Source organism: Emys orbicularis, chromosome 1 (assembly GCF_028017835.1).
Source record: "Emys orbicularis isolate rEmyOrb1 chromosome 1, rEmyOrb1.hap1, whole genome shotgun sequence".
Taxonomy (NCBI): domain Eukaryota; kingdom Metazoa; phylum Chordata; order Testudines; family Emydidae; genus Emys; species Emys orbicularis.
Window position 1 is genome coordinate 124077784 of NC_088683.1, and position 20082 is coordinate 124097865.

Genomic DNA, 20082 nt, shown 5'->3' on the forward strand with positions numbered 1-20082 from the left:
GCGCGGCTCATCTGACCCCGCGTTCCCGGGGCTGAGGAGCAAGGGGCTCGCTCCGCGCGGCAGCTGCTGCGTGCGTGCTCCGCTCGCTGCGGGGCCCTGGGCTGGGGAGCTGCCCGCAGCAGCGCCTCCTCCGGGAGGAGAGGGAGCAGAGGGAGCGGGGCAGCGTTTCCCGGGCAGTTGTACAAGCTGAACTGCAAACACCGGCAGCCGCCTCCTGCTTGTTTATCTCCTCCCCCGTCCTTCCCATCCTCGCTTCTTTAATGGGGGGGACTCGCCTCATTTGAAGTTGGGTGGCAAAAATCGCAGAGCGCCTCAAGAGCCTTTAAACAGGGGCAAAGCTGTTCCGAGCAGCCTCCCTCCTGCGGATCTGCGTCTCTTCCCGGCAGGACTTAGCAACTTCTTCACCTCCCCCTCCCCCCGCTTGCCTTTTATTTTTGTCTCCCCCCCACACACGCACCCTTCCCTCCCCAAGATCTGCAATGAACAGGACTCTTCCTCCCCCCAGCCATGGGGAATGGCGAGCCAGGGCTTCTGGCAGCGCCGGGAAGGATCGCCGGAGGAGAAGGGACGAGTGAGCGCGCGAGAGAGCAGCAGGAAGAAGAAGAAAGCGGGCAGAAAGTCCCTGTTGCAGCTGCCCGCACGCAGCTCCATCCCGCTCCCCCCCTCCCCGCACCTCCTTCCCGAGCAGCAGGAGTGCGGGGGAGCAATGATGGCCTAGAAATGAACCAGCGCTGCTGACTTTGTCCAGCGGCTTCTTTCTGTTCTTCCGCCCCGTCCGACAACCCCGTGGATTTTTTTTTTTTTAACCTGCAGCGATCTCGGAGGGAGAGCCTATAACCAGGGCGACAGGCTCTTTGAACAGGGGACAGGAGAGGGAGGCTGATCTCCTTACAAAATGAGAGGCTTTAACTTTGCAGACTCTTCCTAGCCTTACCCCCTCCTGCGCTTCTCCGTTTGCACCCAGTGATAGATATTAATTTTTGCAACCTCTGGAGGAACTTGAGAGGATTTCTCTCTCTCTCTGCTGGGGAGGGGAGGGGACGGGACGGGGTTGCCTCGTTGTGTGTGTGTGGGGGAAGAGGGGAGGCTGAAACTATGGCTCTGACCAGCGACTCTGCCAGTGTCAGGGGCAAGTCTAACCGGAGCATTGGCGAGGAGAAAAGCCCAGCAGCAGGAATAGGATCCGATTGCAATGGGTATTGTTATTCTGATGGGAAACAGCAGCAGCCGGGCACTCAGCAGGGGCAAAAGGAAGACTCAACCTGCCAGCTCTGCTGGGGAGACCTGGTGCTGCAGAAAATCTGGAGCTCCCGGAAACTTTCCTCGGCTCTCTGCGCCGGATCCCTGTCCTTCTTGCTGGCTCTGGTGGTCAGGTTGGTCCGGGGGGAGATCGGCTGCAATCTGGAGGAGAAGGAGATAGTGGCGGCGGAGGAGGAAGCAGCAGCCGCAACAGCTGGAGGAGGAGAAGCGGGTGGTTTGCCGTTTCCCCCAGCAGGGCTCCCCAGTAGCAGCAGCAGCTTCCAGCTGACTCCTTGGCTGCATCCCATCGCTTTGCTCTTCAGCCTCATGTGTGTCTTCTTCTGGATGGGCTTGTACTTGCTGCGCTCCGGGGTCCGCCTGCACACAGCCGCCTTACTCCTGGCCGCCTGCTGCGGGGGGGAAGCGATTGTCCAGATTGGGTTTGCGGTAGGGGAGGATCACTTGCTTGCTTTCACCGCCACGGGGGTGGTGCTGAGCTGCCTGGCCACTGTGACATGGCTGGTGCTGAAGCTGAGGCAGGGCGTCCTCATGATCGCCTTGACTAGTGCGGTCAGGACCACGTCCCTCGTCTCCTTAGAGAGGATCAAGGTAGCCTGGAGACCCTACCTGGCTTACTTGTTCGGGCTACTGGGCATCCTGCTGGCCAGGTACGCGGATCAGCTCTTGCCCCATTCCGGGGCGGCGCAGCATAGAGAGGTCTCTGGTGCCCAGCTGGCCAAGGAAGAGGTCCCGGTGTTTAAGAGGAGGAGGAGGTCCAGCTCCATGATCTCTCCCGAGATGTCCAGCTGCAGCAACAAGTCTCATCGGAGGACCTCCCTGCCCTGCATACCTAGGGAGCAGGTAAGGAGCGCGACAGATCTTCACAATCCCAGGGAAAATCCAGGAGTCCGGGGGCTGAGGAAGAAGGAAAACTAAGCAGTCAGGGTACAGCAAACTTGCGGGGGATTTTTATTTGTTGTTTGTTTGGTTGGTTGAGCAGACACTAGAAAAAGGAGTCGTAAGAGGGAGTGAAGCGTTGCGAGTTGCTACAAACTTTTTGCTCGCTCCTTTGGATGTATATCAGGGCGGCTGAATGTTTCCCACAAATTAGGGAAGTGGGAACTGTACGTGAAATTTGAAGAGTTCGGTAGCCCCTACCCAAATTCCAATTTTCTTCCCCCTTATTTTTGTGCTGGAAATATCACTTTAATCTGCCTTAGTAACACTTTTTATTTTAGTTTTCAGCACTCTGGTCGGCTTTATTTATCTCTGTTCAGTAGAAGGGGGAAAGAATCAGAGGAGTCTTTAGAGCAAGGCAAGGCTTGTTTCAAAGTTTCACTATATTAATGTAAAATCTTGAGGTTTTTACGCTGAAGATTTTTTTTTTAACTTGGCCAACAGTATAGCTAGCTGTTGCTGGGCTGGCTCTAAATACTGCGGTGGTGTGTGTGTTATTTAAAGTCTAGGTTAGCCCAGGCTGGACAAGCATCTAGCATCAATTATAAACAGTGATTTCTGAACTTTTTTTGGTTTGTTGAAAGAGGGCATTAATCGTATTAAACTTTCACTGGTCCTTAAAAGGAGTTCATCTTTCTGAAATAAGCATATTTTTAGTTCTGTTCGGTATAGGGAAAAGCCTCTTGCCTAATGTATTGAGTGTGCTTTTTAAGAAGGGGCCTGCAGTAGTTAAGTTGTCATCTTAGCTTTTCCCCTCTTTGCTACTACTACATTGAAGTGATCAAGAAGTTTTATACCCCATTTCTTCTGTCCTTTGATATGTTTTTTTATTTAGTTTAACCTTTTTTTTTGTAAAAACTGATGTTTGAATTTGAATTTATGTATTTTTGTCTAGAAAAGTTTTTCTCTGTAAGCTCTGAAAAGAAAAAAAATATATCTAAGGAGATGAACAGAAACAATAAGGGATTCCAGATAGACACCATTAAAACTTAATTTTGCATTTGAAATTGTTTTCTGAGTTTTTGAGACTTAACCTTACACAGCAGAAGACTTTTTCGATGGACTGAGTGTAATTGAGCATATTTGGAGTCCGTATGACACTTGCCCAGTGGTGAAAAGGGAAACCTAGGTGGAAATAAGTGGCAAATGGTGTTATATTTTCTTTTCCATTAGTATTAAAAATGACTTGGTGAACTGTGGCCAGCTAAAGCTTATGCCGTTATACCAAAGGCTTTCTTTCAGGTCCCTTGCTGGATAAGCAGTTAAGTATTTTCTAAGTGATGGCATCTAACCATATGGTGTGGGTGTCTAGTTTGTTTCTGGAAATGGTTTGATTACATCTCTTTGTGGCTGTTTATGACATTTGCTAGAAAAATCCCTGACAGCCTATATCCTTGAGGCATATTTTACAACAAATGTACTTATTTATTTTATCTAAACAAAAATGTTAAATAAATATTTACCACAGTCTCCAACAGTGTGGAAAAAATAGAAAACTGACTCAGTTTTGACTCTGTTTTATTATGAATTATATGAGAGTAATTAGGGTGTAAGAACCATTTGTAAATACAATAACTTTATTTTTCTCTCTTAGATGTTTACTTTATTTGACAATAAACATTTCCAGAGGTTTCTTGCACTAATCATGTGTAATGTCTAGAATATGTTTCCACTTGCTGTGGCACTTCAAATAAATGCAAATTTCTAGCAGACATGTTTAAATGTAATTACTTTGATATGGTCTATTAAGCCCTACTATAGTTATCTTCTTTTGCTTATGAATAGCTCGCAAATCATCTTTATCATATACAGTATTATTAAATCCACTATAGCAAACCGATTACTTTCTCTATTTGTCTTAATGTTTTCACTTAGGAGCACAGGTTTAATTATGTCTTGAGAAGTTCCAGTTTTCCCCACAATAGACTGTACAGTGGAGTCAACTGACAACTATGTAGTTTACTATTTTCAGGGATTTTGCCACTTTTCTACTTTAATATTAATCAATAGAGGGATCATGGATTGCTCATGCCATTGCTTAATCAAAAATGGATGATTATCTCCAAGTTTGTTTTTAGAAGCAAATTGTCACGTTGAGTGTGTGTTTAATTTCTCTTCACACTCCCTTTTCCTACCACCACCCTTTTAAAATAACAAAGACAGTAACAAGAAATTCTGCGAGGCTCTCAGAGAAAGTCCCTTTTGGCTGACAGCAAAACAAAGTTTGTCTTTATAAGGAAAATCGGCTCTTGGTAACTTTAAAGAAGCCATAGGTAAATGTTTCTTTTTAGGACAGCTTTTAAATATAACATGTTTAAAATAAAATACTTTAAAAACAACTTCTCAAAAACCCCAGAACAGAGTAAAAAACAAAACAAAAACAACCCCAACCTTGAATAGAATGTTGCAAGTCAGAGAGAGCTTTTTTGTATGGTGTTTTAGAGATGTGAAAGCTCACATCAGGAAATAGACCCACAATATTGTTTTAATGGGCTGAAAAACCTGCTTGAATTGTGTAGCAGATAATATAAGAAGCAAAGATCTTGTGAACCTCTTACAGAGCTATTGCCCATTACCTCTTATATGCTCAGCAATGTAAAATATCAATCTTATTAAGCTTTCATTTGACCAAAGTAATACTATTTCAGTATCTAATTTTGTGTAGTAGTGTGGGATTCTTCTAAAGCAGGGGTTCTCAAACTGGGGGTCGGGACCCCTTAGGGGGTCGCGAGGTTATTACATGGGAGGTCGCAAGCTGTCAACCTCTACCCCAAACCCCGCTTTGCCTCCAGCATTTATAATGGTGTTAAATATGTAAAAAAGTGTTTTTAATTTATATGGGGGTCGCACTCAGAGACTTGCTATGTGAAAGGGGTCACTAGTAAAAAAGTTTGAGAGCCACTGTTCTAAAGCTTATGAACAGTGGAGGGTGGAGGAGTGGAGATTTGCTTGTTGTTTTTTTTTTTTTTTTTACCCCAAAGAGCTATAGTGGTGGTCATGATGATGTGGTAAGTAATGATGTCTTAACGGTCATAAACTGACTTTTTGCCACTGAAATATAAATTCAGGACATTTTCATCTATTTGGCCTTGCACTATCAAAGTAAAGTGTTTGGAATTGTTAGGTATATTTGAGTTACACTGGTGTTAGCCTAGTTATCATTAAGTGCTTTTACTTTAAACCCCTGGTGTCAGTAGCTGAACGCATCCTCTGTGTCCCTAAATTATCTCTGGTGGAAACATCTTATCTTTTTCTCAGCCCCAAAATGAACTTTAAAAATAATAAACAATGGAAATCCATTTAGCCACTCTCTGGGAAATTGTTCACATTTTTATTTAGTGCCTTTTTTTTTTTTTTTTTTTTAGCTGAACAGATAGTTTGGATTTCCACTTGGCATGTGTGTAGTCGTCAGTGAGAAGGGAGTGACTTGATGGTGGCCTGATTCTGTGAGGTACCTGTGACAATCAGCAGCATAGCATTAAGGCACCCCAAGGTTACGGAACTCCTTGCTGGTCTGAATGATCCCCAAAACATCACAGTACCGAATACCTTCAGCTTTCATCAGAAGCAGTTGAGGATGCTTGGTTCCTTGAGGGATCAGGCGTCCAGATTTTTTTGGGGGGGGAACCTGGTGAGCAAGATTGCGAATGAGTGAAAAACATAATGAATGAATGTATATTTTCCTCACTGATGTAAATGTGCATGGTGTTTTGGGTAGCTGCACATAGGTGACACTACTCTTGATGGCCAAATCTTCTTTACACCTTGTCAAGCCATCTTTACCCTTCTTGTTAAAGCTGGTAACAGAAGAGAGGCCCAGCAGATCTGGTAGCCTTTTTGCTGTGCTCTGGTGTTTCTGGTGTGAAACCCTACATGCTGGAGTATAATACATTTCGGAGATAACTGTCTTGGAGCCTGTACAGGCCAGGATGGTTGTCTGTTTTGATTTGAATGTGTAATTGCATGCAAGCATCCAGAGGCAAGAAATGGCCCTAAGATGTTAAAGACAATGTTACTATACTGCATATGCATAGGTGGGCCAAGTTGTATTCCATGCATAGATTTCCCCCCCCCCCCTTTTTGGTGTATGCATGTAATATGATTTTATTACAAGCAAGTTTTGCCAGTTGAAGAAGTAGCTCAAAGCAGTTCAGTTTGCTGTATTTATTATATTAATTTCAGGAATGCACTGTAGCGATCAGTCGCTGAACCAAAGACAATATCACAAGGCTTGAAATATCTTCTAGTTTAAAAAACAGGCTTATTAACCACTGGCTAATGCACATACAGATAGGGGACTCACAAGGTTGAAGGGTGCCTGGTAAGAAACCTACATCAAGTTGCTGGGAAATGAGGTAATACTGGACTTTCTATCAGAGTGCTGACCCTGCTCCAAGGTTCCATCTTTTGTGTCAGCTTCTGCCTACTAGATGCCTGATGCGTTTGAAGTGTCTCTTCCACCACACTGTCTCCTATGGTTGCCGTAAAGGAGAAGGATCTTTCATTTCTCTTTGCTCCTCTTCTGCCCAGTAGTCTCCTGATTGCTTTGGGGAGGAGAGAGGTCTTTCATCTGGGTGCTGGAATGGTGGGAGATAGTGTTTTCACTATTGCAACTCTCAGCTGTTGAGAGGGGAATTGAGGGTTTGTCTCCACTACCATACCCTTCCCCATGACTTTTTCAAATCCTCTTTTTCCCATGAGTAGTTTCAGTGCCTGCCTCACCTAGCTTTCCCAGACAGCAGCAGAGTGAAATTGTGATGTATCTTGTGAGTTTCACCAATGCTCTTGGGGTTTTTGAATAGTTCTGTGGAAATGACCTGAGGGCTTGTCTACAGTACCTGCTGGATCGGCGGGCAGTGATCGATCCAGTGGGGGTCGATTTATTGCGTCTAGTATAGATGCGCTCCTCGTTCTGAAGGAGTACCGGAGTCGACGGGAGAGCGCTCAGTGGTCGATTTATCGCAAGTGGAGTTGACAGGAGAGCATCAGCTGTCGAATTACTGCAGTGAAGACACCGTGGTAAGTAGAGCTAAGTACGTCGACTTCAGCTACACTATTCACGTAGCTGAAGTTGCGTATCAAAGAGAACTACCCGCACGGTAGTTTAGACAACCCAATTTGTTTTGCCAATTTTACTCTGCTGCTTGGGAAAGATATGAGCAGTGTCAGGCATTAGGGCTGGCTGCAGACTCGAAAAGACAGCACTGCATCAGTTCACATTTGGAAAGTTATCTTTTCAGCTGTAAGATCTAGTGGGTGTTGTTATTTTTTAAAAAAATATCTTAGCTTCTACAGAAATTGGCTTGAGCTTTTCATGTGTTGGAGACAAGTGGATTTTTTTAAGTTCTCTAGTATACTGCCTTTAAAACAGGAATAACATTAATTTTAATCTGCAACTGTCAGTGTGGTATAGAAGCTTAAATCTGTAATATTCATACCATCTCCCTAAGAATGGAAGAGATCCAAATTAAGGTACTAGATAGGATATAGATTTTAAATTTAAAAAAATCCATATATATTTAGGCAAATAAGTTAATGCTTAGATAATGTCCTCTGGTGACTTGCTGAAATATGGTTGCTTAATATATGTCAGACTCCTGAAAAATCATACATGGATTCTAGATGTAATTCTGTTAAGCATGACTTCATGTAAGTAAACTGCCTTTTACTTAGGTTGCATTTTTAACTCTCAGAAATTGAAAAGCTGTTGGGAAAACTGTCACAATTGACAAAAATGGACCATAAAACAATCTGTTAAATACAGATTTTTTTTTTCTGTTGGTGGGGGAGTAAAATACAGTAGTGACTTTCTGCTTTTTCTGAACTGAGTGTAAAGTGTGAAAATGCAAAGCTGTGGAGCTGAAAGAAATCCTCTGTATGCTGGGTTGTCATTTTAATTAAACAAACAACCAAAACAGTGACCTTGTGTATAAAATATGTTTTGAGAAGCCTGAAAAACAAACAAACAGTGACACGTGATGTTTTGGACGTTAATTGTGACATTTGTGAGACTCTGTCTTATTCTGATGTTACTGTGCTCATTCTCTGAATCGTTTTTTTCAGGAAGCTGACACACAATCTGTATTTTGTAAAAATAAGGAATATATTGATCTTATTTAAAAAAACCCAACACTTTGAAACTGTAGGAGAGGCAGAGCTGTAATGGCCGCTAACCACAGGGCTTAAAATGGGCATAAGTTGACTGCATCATAAGTGGTTTAAAAAATAAAAGACCCACTGAAATTAAAATATTCATCTGATTCCTAAAAATCTTTCTTTTAGTATTTTCCCCCAAATGTATGTTAGAGCCTATTTTATTCAATTAGATGTTCTAAGTAATGTTGGTTGTTGAATGGGATTCAAATAGTAAATAAAGTAAAAACTTTTTTCCTCTCATCAGAGTGGACTTCAGAAAGTTATTGCCTAGAGAATAAGAGAATAGATTATTAAACCATCACCTGAACCGGTTATATTTTACTCAGTATATCATTCAGAAATAAGCATATCTGAAGTATGCTGGTATAGTACTCATTTTGTTCTGGACAGTTCTGCTATTGATACAGTATATTAGATAACCTGTTGCCTCTGGAGTTGCTATGCTATGTGGACTTCTCTGCATCAGAGCAGTGATTTGTTTGAGTAATAGCAAAAAAAAGTCAGTGTTTTTTTCAATTTTTAACCTTTGCTTCTGGAGAACATTAGCTGTTTTCTATGCCGAGTTTTATTTGAATACGTTCGGACTGGAGGAGTCTGGGGGAGAACTGTGATTTATTGTTCAAAAACTTGATGGTGAGCCTTACAGTTTAACAGTTCTCTCTTGCTTTCCTGCATGTGTATTTGTAACTCCCACTCAGTGTTATTCCAAAAACGCTCTCTGTCTAGCCCTCTGTCTTGCAAACACCTATTAATGTGAGTAGTCCCATCTGAAATCAGTGACACTATTCATGTGAGGTAAAGAAAAGATTGGGTCCTTAGAGGGCATCAGAGATCCTACTCTGATTTGCACTATGACTTGCAAACAAGTATATCAGCTGATAAATTCAAAAATGGGCAAAATAATGGGCAAAATCCATCCTTGCTACTTCACTGATGTCAGTGGAATTATATCAGGAATAAATGCATTTCCATCTTTATTATCTATATATAGGAAAATATATATTTATATATATCAGCCAGTTAATGTGTTTTATAATGGAGACATTTTTTGCTCTTTTTAAAAATTATTTTCAATTGTCTGTGTCAGATCAAATTTTGTTGACATTTCACCTGATGATTAAATATAAGAATGGTTAAACATCTAGGTGAATGTGATAGGATAGGGACAAATCTAAAGGACTAGAAAACATGCCTTATGGTGATTCACTCAAGGAGCTCAATCTGTTTAGTTGAACACAGGGCGGTTAAGGAGTGAGCTTAATCACAGTTTATAAGCACCTAATAGGGAACAAATATTTCATAATGAGCTCTTTGGTCTAGTAAAGAAAGGTGTAAGGTATGACAGTCCAACAGCTGGAAGTTGAAGCTAGACAAGTTCAGAGTGGAAATAAAGTGTAAATTTTCAACAGTGAAGGTAATTAATTAACCATTGGAACAATCGTAGTGGATTCTCCCCTACTGGCCGTTTTTCAATCAAGATTGGATGTTTTTCTAAAAGATCTGCTCTAGAAATTATTTTGGGGAGGTTCTCTGGCCTGTGTTATACAGGAGATTAGCCTAGATAATCACAATGGTTCTTTCTGGCTGTGGGATCTATGAAAACCAGCACAATTGTTGTATAGGAAAATCATGCCTCTCTAATCTGTTAAAATTCTTTGAGCATGTTAACAAAATAGTGGATAAAGGAAAATGTCTACTAAAGGTAGAATTTGTTTGGACCTTCTTAACAGAGCTTTGACACAGCCCTCCCAAGAAGCTACCAAGGTAACTAAGTAATCATTAGGTAAAAGGTAATGTTCTGTCAAGGATTAGAAACTGGATAAGAGTCGGAAAACAAAGAGTAGGCCAATTTTTCAATATAGTGAAAGATTAATGATGATATTCCCCGTTGTTCTGTATTAGCATCAGTGATGTTTCATATGTTAATTATTTGAAAAACTAGGTGGACAGTAAAGTGGCAAAATGTGCATTGAGACAAAATTATGGTAAGGTAATATAGGTAAGTCAACATTAGAGAAGACTTCAGAAGGACCTAACAAAATTAACTGAATGGGTGTCATGATGGCAAATTCAACAATGAGGAAAAATGAAAGGAAACATAGGGAAAAGACTAATTGAAACTACTCATATGCATTGATATGTTTTAAAGTAACTATGTAATGTGACCACTCAGGAAAAAGGACTAGGTGTCAGTTAAAAACATGTTTGTTGTGCAATCTCAGTCAAAGAGCTAATCAAAAGGATAGCTATAGAGATGATGGGATAGAAAATAATGCTGAAAATATTATAAAGCCATTATTTACACTAATAGTAGGCTCTCTTGCCTGGGTGATATTTGGTCACCCTTTCTCTAAAATGGTGTATTAGTAATAAAGAGAGTTCAGAGATGGATGACAATTTATTAGGGGCTTGGAGAACTTTCATGTGAGGAGAGACTGAAAAGCTTGTAAGTACCTGTAGTTTAAATAAATTAATAAGTAGAGAGATTATAGAAGAATACAAAATATGAATTGTGTTTAAGAATAAGGGGGAATTCAATTAAACTAATTTTAAACTAACGAGATTTTTGTTTCAGACAACACATAATGAACCCATGGAACTCTGTCATTATATCATTGAGGGCAAGAGCTTAGTAGGATTTTTTTTTTTAAAGGATTAGACATTTATTATGGAGAATGAGACCATCCAAATTTAAATTACATAGGTTAAATGAATACTTTTCTTTTTAAAACTCTCATGTTTAAGGGGATAAGGAATCCGCTAACTGATAATAGGAAGAAACTTCCCCTGTTGACAAGTTATTCTATTATTGCCTGCTACAGGGTTCTTACTCTTGTCTCTGAAGCATCTGCTACTGGTCACTCACACAGACACAACGCTGAGCTAAATGGACCACTGGTCTAATCTACTATGGCATTTTCGATATTCCTAACACAATCAAGTACTCAAAATTGTTAGGAAAAACGATGCCAACAAGAATCAGTTACACAAATGCAGCAAAGCCTAATGTTTTCTCTCATGGCCTGTGCAACGTCTGGGAAAATGTAAACCTCTGTGTGTCAAAAATAACCTTTGCTATTGATGTGCTCTCTCCCTATCTAATGCACCCACCCTTCTACAACAAAGTGTTCGAGATTAAAATAATTTATTTGCCTGCACTCTATATTCTGTTGGCTGCCCATGTTTGGTCTTGTTTTATAGATAGAATTGAAGTTTAGGATTGAATTTTAAAATAAAGGAAAAATGTTTCATGCATCAATAAAAGTATGTTGCCTCTTTAACTCTCCATAGGAAGTCTGTGTGCAAGAGACACACAGGATATTTGCTGACAATTGCTGAGTGAAGCATTAATGGCAAATGAAAAAGTAACAGTTCAATAGAGTCCTGTTAGAATTAGAACTCACCTTAGCCCTGCTAACGGGTCTACAAAATAAAGCAATCCTAGATATACTGATTCGAGGAAAATGATGTTGAGCCATTGTAGAGTTACCATCGAAGTCTCAACAGCAGAATCTTAATCAGACTAAATTGATAATCTGTTTCATCCTTACTTAAAGACTGATGCCTATGGTTTTAATTTGATTATCAGAATTGTTACAGTATCTAGTTTATAGGATCGTGTTGTACTACAGCCAGGAGTTAAACTCCTTTGGATTTCCTGATTTATTTATTTATTTTAAACCATTGGAACTAATCATGTTTGGAGGATCATCCTTTGAGTTTAAGAGATAATTGGGGTGGTGGGGAAATGATTAGACTAATATATTCTCTGAAAAGTTCACAATATTTGTTGAATAAGTCTGAGAAATATTCCCTCAGCTTTATAAACTGAAAATTGCTGAAATAATGTTTGACTAGTATCCTGACATTCTTTTAATATGCTATTCTGGCATTTGAGTAGCTTGAGCCGTAACCACACTTGAGGGTCTGACCAGCAATGAAAGAAGGTATTTTGAAAGAGCTATAAAATCTGAACTGCTTGGGAATCTGCACCTGAGCAATATTTCCCTTCTAATTATGCGAATAAACAGCAGATCTTCTAGGTTTGTTCTCCCAAGCTTTCAGTTGCAGGTGCCTTAGAAATAAGCGCTTGTGTGACCTAAAGGTATATGTATTTCCTTAACATCTCAATTAAAATGATGCATTTAAGAATGTGTAGCCTTTATCGTGCAGCTATGTGGATTGGGAGGGGAGGGTTGCACAACCTTTTATTATGCACGATGCTGAAATTAAATATTGCAACCATAGCAAAGCACTGAATGAAATAATAGCCTTTTGGGGGGGCGGGGAGGAGGAGGAGGGTATCCTGTTAGAGGTCATATGCTAACCAAACCTAATTTGATTTTCATTGCACACCCAGCTTTGCCAGCTTGTCTGTACATCAAAGCCAAAACAATGCTTTTGGATGGATGACACTCAAACCTATTCCATGATACAATACAATTGGTTGCTGACCTTGCTAGCCAGGTCTTCAGTGGCTCAAGCGTCCGGCTCCAATAAAAGGAACTGCAAGGCCTGACAGGCTGCTTCTGTGCAGACTTTCTAGGCAGGCCTGGAGGACACACCTTCACAGCTCCTTTCTGGGGCAAGGTATAGTAGGACCTTAAGGCCTTCAGCAGAAGTCCACGAAGGGCCAGGTACACCCTACACCCTACCATTAAGTAGCAGGGTAATCTTTCTTTTCTGCAACAGCAGCACTAGTGCAGAAAAGAAAATTTAATAAAGAAGTTTAATAAAGACAAATGCGAAGTGCTCCACTTAAGAAGGAACAATCAGTTTCACACATACAGAATGGGAAGAGACTGTCTAGGAAGGAGTACGGCAGAAAGGAATCTAGGGGTTATAGTGGACCACAAGCTAAATATGAGTCAACAGTGTGATGCTGTTGCAAAAAAAGCAAACATGATTCTGGGACGCATTAACAGGTGTGTTGTGAGCAAGACACGAGAAGTCATTCTTCCGCTCTACTCTGCGCTGGTTAGGCCTCAACTGGAGTATTGTGTCCAGTTCTGGGCACCGCATTTCAAGAAAGATGTGGAGAAATTGGAGAGGGTCCAGAGAAGAGCAACAAGAATGATTAAAGGTCTAGAGAACATGACCTATGAAGGAAGGCTGAAAGAACTGGGTTTGTTTAGTTTGGAAAAGAGAAGACTGAGAGGGGACATGATAGCAGTTTTCAGGTATCTAAACGGGTGTTATAAGGAGGAGGGAGAAAACTTGTTCATCTTAGCCTCTAAGGATAGAACAAGAAGCACTGGGCTTAAACTGCAGCAAGGGAGGTCTAGATTGGACATTAGGAAAAAGTTCCTAACTGTCAGGGTGGTTAAACACTGGAATAAATTGCCTAGGGAGGTTGTGGAATCTCCATCTCTGGAGATATGTAAGAGTAGGTTAGATAAATGTCTATCAGGGATGGTCTAGACAGTATTTGGTCTTGCCATGCGGGCAGGGGACTGGACTCGATGACCTCTCGAGGTCCCTTCCAGTCCTAGAATCTATGAAGAGAGGGCACTTTCCACATATGAATCCGCAACTAGCGCTAGCGTCCAATTATGGGAAACTGACCACTATTAAGAAACAGATTTCAGAAGGGTTTGTTTGTTTGCAAGGTAAAACCCATCTTCTCGGTGTTTCAGTGTTGAAAAGAGTAGCTTTGTTTGATAATCACAGACAGGTGAAGGTGCCCATGCTTATGAATAACATAGTGGAATGTGAATAGGTGGTTTTATTCTCATTAAAGATGGTAATTCAAAGCTAGTATTGGCTGAATTGCTCACATAGTTACCTGAGTTCTTGTGCAATACCTTTTTTAATCTCAAAAACTCAAATTGGTAACTTGGAGACCATGCTTCATTATCTCCCCACTCCACTCCAGCCCTCCAAAAGCTGCTATTGAAATTGTAGCTTGAAGCGATAGAATTCTTAGTTGAGTTCTTAGAACACAGTTTCTGAGTGCAGAAATATAGTGTGACATTGTACTTTCTGGACAGCTAAGGTTGTTTTCTAACATGTTTGCAGGCACTGGTACATATCTTGCACAGGCTTGTAATTTTGTGTCAGCCTCTGTAATCATTTCTTGACTTTTTGTCTTAATGTATTTTTCATCACTCCTTAATTTAAAATTTTTATTTGGGATCTAACTAATTTCACGATAAATTACACTTTTAAAATGTAACCTGGACTTTAAATGACTCTTAAATTTTGCTAGAATTCTCCTACTTTTTTATTTATAATTTACCAGGAATTTGGTGTGTGTATGTGTGTGTGTGAGCGCATTTGTGCATGGGTTTATTATGATATATAATATATAAATCAAATGTAGAGGCTATTCCTGCACTGGAAATAAAAGTTCTTGCTGGTCATGTTCAGTCACTTGGGTACCCAAAGTGATTGTCTTGCCACTAACCTCAGCTGTGACCTGGAGCGCAAAAGTGTTTAGACGTGAGAATCTGATAAGTTCCCAGTACAGCTCGGGCCAGCACTGTTCTCATGGATATAGAATGAAAACAATGCCAAAGTGAGCCAGGAGATGTGTGGAGGCTTTTGTAGCATGGAATTCTGCCTGGTAAGGAATGAGATAAGACTAGTTAAAATAAATGGTTGGCTGAGATAAATTTCCCAGATGTATGAATGATGTGCTTTATCCATTAAAACTTACTGCTTAGTTGTATAACAGGTTTACTTCTGCCCTGATATACCCATGTTCGAGGAAGTGGCAAACCAGTCAGTGTTTATATTATTTATTAGCGTGCTTATGGAAATGAGTAGCAGAAACACTACTTCCAAAGGATTCGTTGATTGATTGATTTTTCATAGTTCAGCTGGCATTTCTGTTTAATTCAAATCTTTGTGTTTGCCTTTAACTGTGAAATGCTGAGCGTATAATTCATATTCAAGTACTGATTTAAGACCATTTTTTTTAGACCAATTTTAATCATCTGCAATTAAAATTCTTAAATGCATTCTTTATTATCAACTGATTACACTGAACTGCAAATGAATAAACATATCTCTATTAATGGGTTTGGTGTTATACTTACCCTGTGTTTTGTGATAGGCTAAATTGTGAGAAGGGACTAGACTAGGTTTTTGGAAGCTACTATCATGGGTGGACTTTTAAAAAATGCTTTTGATCATCAGAAGCATTGAGCACTTGCAGTTCCCACTGACCTCTTAGGATGGCCTGTAATGAACTTGCTGGCTAGCTTAACTCCAGATGGCATTCACAATTTACTCACCTGGCTAATGGGGTTGTAATGTATCGTTTCTTGACAAACAATTAGACTTGTGGCCTCCTATTTGTTTCTTATTACAAAGCGAATTACACTTTGTGTTTTCAAAGATGAAACTGACTTTTATATTGTAGGAACAATTACTTTTGTATCTTAAAAGCCTGCTCTATTCTTGGCATGGGCAGTGTAATACAATAACATAGGATCATAGTATGCAAAATATATATTATTGGGTAATATGATTTGTAGGCATTCTCTGTGTATGTGAACAGCATATGTATTTCTCCACACTACAACACAAGAAAACAATGTTCCTTGGAAGACTGAAAAAATTTCAGTTATAATAGAAGATATTGGAAAACATATATTTATCTTTTACCTTTAAACTTATTAAATCTTTACTTCAGCTTTCTATTGTGTTGTATGTTGTGTACAAACTTGCTTAGCTGATATTTAAGGCTCTCCATCCATCTGGTCCCCAAACTCTGTGACTTCTTGACTCCATATTTACTGATATGGGACTGTTCTCATGGTTAACAATGACTACTAGATACGTGTTCAAAACCTTTCATTATTTATATTTTAGCTGTGGCACACCTTGGACCTGTAACCCTCTTTTATCTGCGTAGTTGAGATAATTTTTGGCTTCCTAAGTGTCTCAGACCAGGATGCCCTACATACAATACGAGTAGATTTGCACGGAAAAACAGATTTTTATTTTCTTGTCTTCATATCTGGAAACTGTCTCTTGTTATTTAGATCTTCAGATTTTGTTACTCTCTCAGGAACTTCTACAAAGCTGTGATCAGAAGTGATAAAGTGCTTGTCTATGAATTGGTCCAGCTTCTTAATGGATGAGAACTTGAGTTCGAAAATATGTACTTACATCATATTCTGGCTTTAGCTGTGTATTGTTTATTCCCAGCTGCATGTGGAGACAGTACAATAAAGAATAACATAGATTTGCAAGTTGTAGGACTGGATCCCCAGCTGGTATGAGAAACTCAGTTAAACTACAGTCATTTACACCAGCTGAAAACCTGGCCCATGTTGCGTGCAGTGAATCAGGCGAATTGAGTTCTGACCACTTTTTTGTCTTGTGAGGTGATAGAAATCTAGAAGCTCACTGTTCAGAAGGAGGGAACCGGGTATGCCATGACCTTTATTGTGCTAAGGTCTGCAGATCATTACAATAAGTGCTTGGGAGGCAGAACTAGGCTTGTCAGTCACTGGCAGCAAAGGAGTGCTCTGTTGCCTGAAATTCCCACTGGTTTATCTGCCCCCCAGTGGCAGGCAGCTCAGTCAGCCCTCCTTACTGCAGAGCTCTTCTGAGGAAAATTCAAAAATATATTTAAAAGTTGTGACTAAAAGTTTGGTATGATGATGTACCTGAGTAATTCCTAGCTGTGTCTGAAGGATTATTATTATTTTTTGAGGAGGCTATCCCCTGAGCTCTGCTTCCTTGTTTGAGGCCTTTGCTGTGGCTAGTATCCCTGCAGGCTTCAGGGACGGAATGGCTGAGGAACACCAGAGACAAAAGGAAGGGTCTGTCTCTCTTGCTTTACCCCTTAACCAGATGTCTTGTTGGGGAGCTCAGATGGCTCTGTTGGTAGGATGCTGTTCCCCCCACTTTCAGCCTACTTCAGGCAGAATTGCCTTGACCTCCCCCGGGCATGTGAGAAGCCAGGAAGAACAGAAAAACTGGTGCCAGGGTAAGCAGTTCTCTCTCCCTTCTCTCCATGAGGGCAGTGTGCCAGTTGGAACATCACACCTATAGCCCACACCAGCAGACATGCTGCAACTATGAAGCCCAGCTGTCTCCTCCCCGTCATCTTGGGCCATGCTGGACACAGCATGGACAATGCCAACAGAGAGTGCAGTAAGTGGCCTTCAGGCCAAGCTCCCTCCCCTGCTGCCACTGCTATAACAGAGCTCCTAGGGTGCCCTTCTAATATCCTAGGCGTGGGCCTCCTGTGGAAATTAAGACCCTTCTGGCCTATGTGGAGCTTATGCAGTTGGAAGGGTAGACTCTTTGGGGAGTCCATTCTTGAACCTCATTCCAGTACCTTCCTTGAGAGACCCAGAGGGGTCTGTGGGGGTCGGGAATGGGAAGAGACAGTAGGCCTCTTTGAGGATAGGGAGATTGCTAGTCACTTGAAATATTTTTGGAGCAGTATCTGAGCCCAATTTCCCTCCCCTCTCTGAAACAAAGGATTGTAGGATCCTTCTTGAATTGTAGATACCAGAACTGGACGCGGTATTGCCATAGCAGTTGCCCTGTGCCAAATACAGAGGTGATATAATCTCGCTGCTTGAGATTCCCCTATTTATCCAAGGACTGCATTAGCCCTTTCGGACGCAGCATCACACTGGGAGCTCATGGTTAGCTGATTATCCACTGTGACTCCCAGGTCTTTTTCAGAATCACTGCTTCCCAGACAGTCTCTCCAATCCTGTCATTGTGGTCTAAATTCGTTTGTTGTTGTTTGAGTGCTGGTCCCTATGTGTATTCCACTGTGGGTCAGTGTGGGCTCCACGTGCTGAGACTGGGAATTCTTGCAAGCAGTGTCTGTTGGTCCATGCCTGCAAACCTACTCTCCGTTTGTTCTGCATAGCTCCGTCCCACTCTGGAGACAAATGGATCATCTAGAATACAGACAGAAATTGCCATGCAAAGTTGGTTTATTTAATTGGAGTGAATTTTTTCCTTCCTCAGCAGAAGAAGAAATTGTTGTTCTTTCCCCTCAAAATATATTTAATCCAATCAGTAATTTAGAAAGGCAGAATTGAATTGTCTTGACTGTGGAAGCTGTCTCAACTGATGGGAATGTCAGAGGGCAGGGCATTCCTCTGCTGCCAGTGACTGACCTGGTTCGGTCCTCATGCTGCAAGCAAGCTGAAGTACCCATTGTAAAGGATCTGTGGACCCTATTACTCAAAGACAGGAAAATTTCAGATAAACACAGAAAAATGTGAAATACACTTTCCCCCCCCCCCCCAAAGAAAATCTACATTAGCTGAGAAGTTCTTGTTTTGTTCCCTTTAAAAAAATGCATTTCAAGAATAGCTGATTATTGACCTTATTTTATCTTTCTTCTTGGAGGCTCTTATTTTTAATGGTTCAACTTTTTATCTTCAGCTTCCAAGATACTGTAGTGGCCCTTTACTCCCTTTAGGCTTTATGTCCCGAGTGATACTTGGAAATATGTGGAGCTTGTGACATCATAAATGTTTTTGTTGGCAAGCCACACAAATGAAGTAGAACTGTAAAAGCTAGGTTTAACAGCAGTGAGGATGACTAAGTTGAGAGGGGTTTATGTGAAAATCTTATTAATACCCCTAAAAGAGAGAAAGTTGGCCCCAAATAACAAATGGAAGCGTTTGGCAAAGATCCACCTTGCATTTAGTGGGAACGGACTCTTTGCTCTGGCCTAATTTTGAAGAAATTGTTATGAGCTGGGTGAAATCTTGTTACGGGATTGAGACTGATAAATTAAATGTCAGTTCACACCTAACTAAGCAGAATCCCCACCTCAAACAAAAGGAGTGTGTGAATCCGCCCAGGATCTCTTGCAGACTATTGTTGTGGGTAGGAGCTTGTGTGAGAAGGCAGAACTCAAAGAAACTGAGGAGAGACAAGAGAGCTTGGGGGTGGGAGAGAGAGAAAGAAAACTACCTAAAGAGCAGCTGAAAGCACACTGGGTGACCTTGAAAGAAACTTGGGGGGAGGTTTTTGGGTGAGGTGCAGGTAGAAAAGAGAGTGCTCTTGCTGCTCTGAGCAAAAGAAACAGTTTCCTGCTATATGATTCCTTCAGCGTTCAGAGACACTGGACTTTGTGCGTTCTTTGTAAATAAACAAAATTGCATCAAAGAAATACCGGACTGCCACCAACTTCTGCTCCCAACTGGAATACCTAGATGGTCCCAAACTTTAACTAGCTGCACTGGTGAAAAGGTGCAACAATGCTGTTTAAAATTAGTGAGAACTTCTATTCTTCCCCTGCCTTCTCCCTGAAAGAGATACAGTAGATTTGAGCTAATTTTCACTTTGGTAATCCACTAATCAGATTCAGTATTGCAAAATGCAATGCAAAGCAGATGTCTTGCTCTGTTTCTCAGCAAAGACATAATAATGTTTGCAGAGAGATTTTGGTTTACTACTAATATTTTTAAATCTTGTATGGAGCTTTTCATCCCTACATATCGGAGGGGAAACTATCTTTTTTTCCATTTATGCAGCTGAGGGCTGGTCTACACTGGGGGGGATCGATCCAAGATATGCAAAGTATTTTGGATCGAATTACCTGGGGTCCAGACGGTGCGGGATCGACGGCCGCGGCTCCCCCGTCGACTGCGCTACCGCCGCTCGCTCTGGTGGAGTTCCGGAGTCGACGGTGAGCGCGTTCGGGGATCGATATATCGTGTCTTAACGAGACGCGATATATCGATCCCGGATAAATCGATTGCTACCCGCCGATACGGCAGGTAGTGAAGACGT

General features: G+C 41.3%; 1 protein-coding gene across 1 annotated transcript in view; it reads left to right on the forward strand.

The window, feature by feature from the left end:
* Window positions 1-1095: 1095 nt before the first annotated feature.
* Window positions 1096-20082, forward strand: part of PDE3A (phosphodiesterase 3A) — a 373127-nt gene continuing 354140 nt past the window's right edge. Inside the window, exon 1 of the mRNA XM_065417047.1 lies at window positions 1096-2100. Coding sequence (XP_065273119.1) covers window positions 1096-2100 — 1005 coding nt within the window. The remainder of the gene's footprint in view (window positions 2101-20082) is intronic.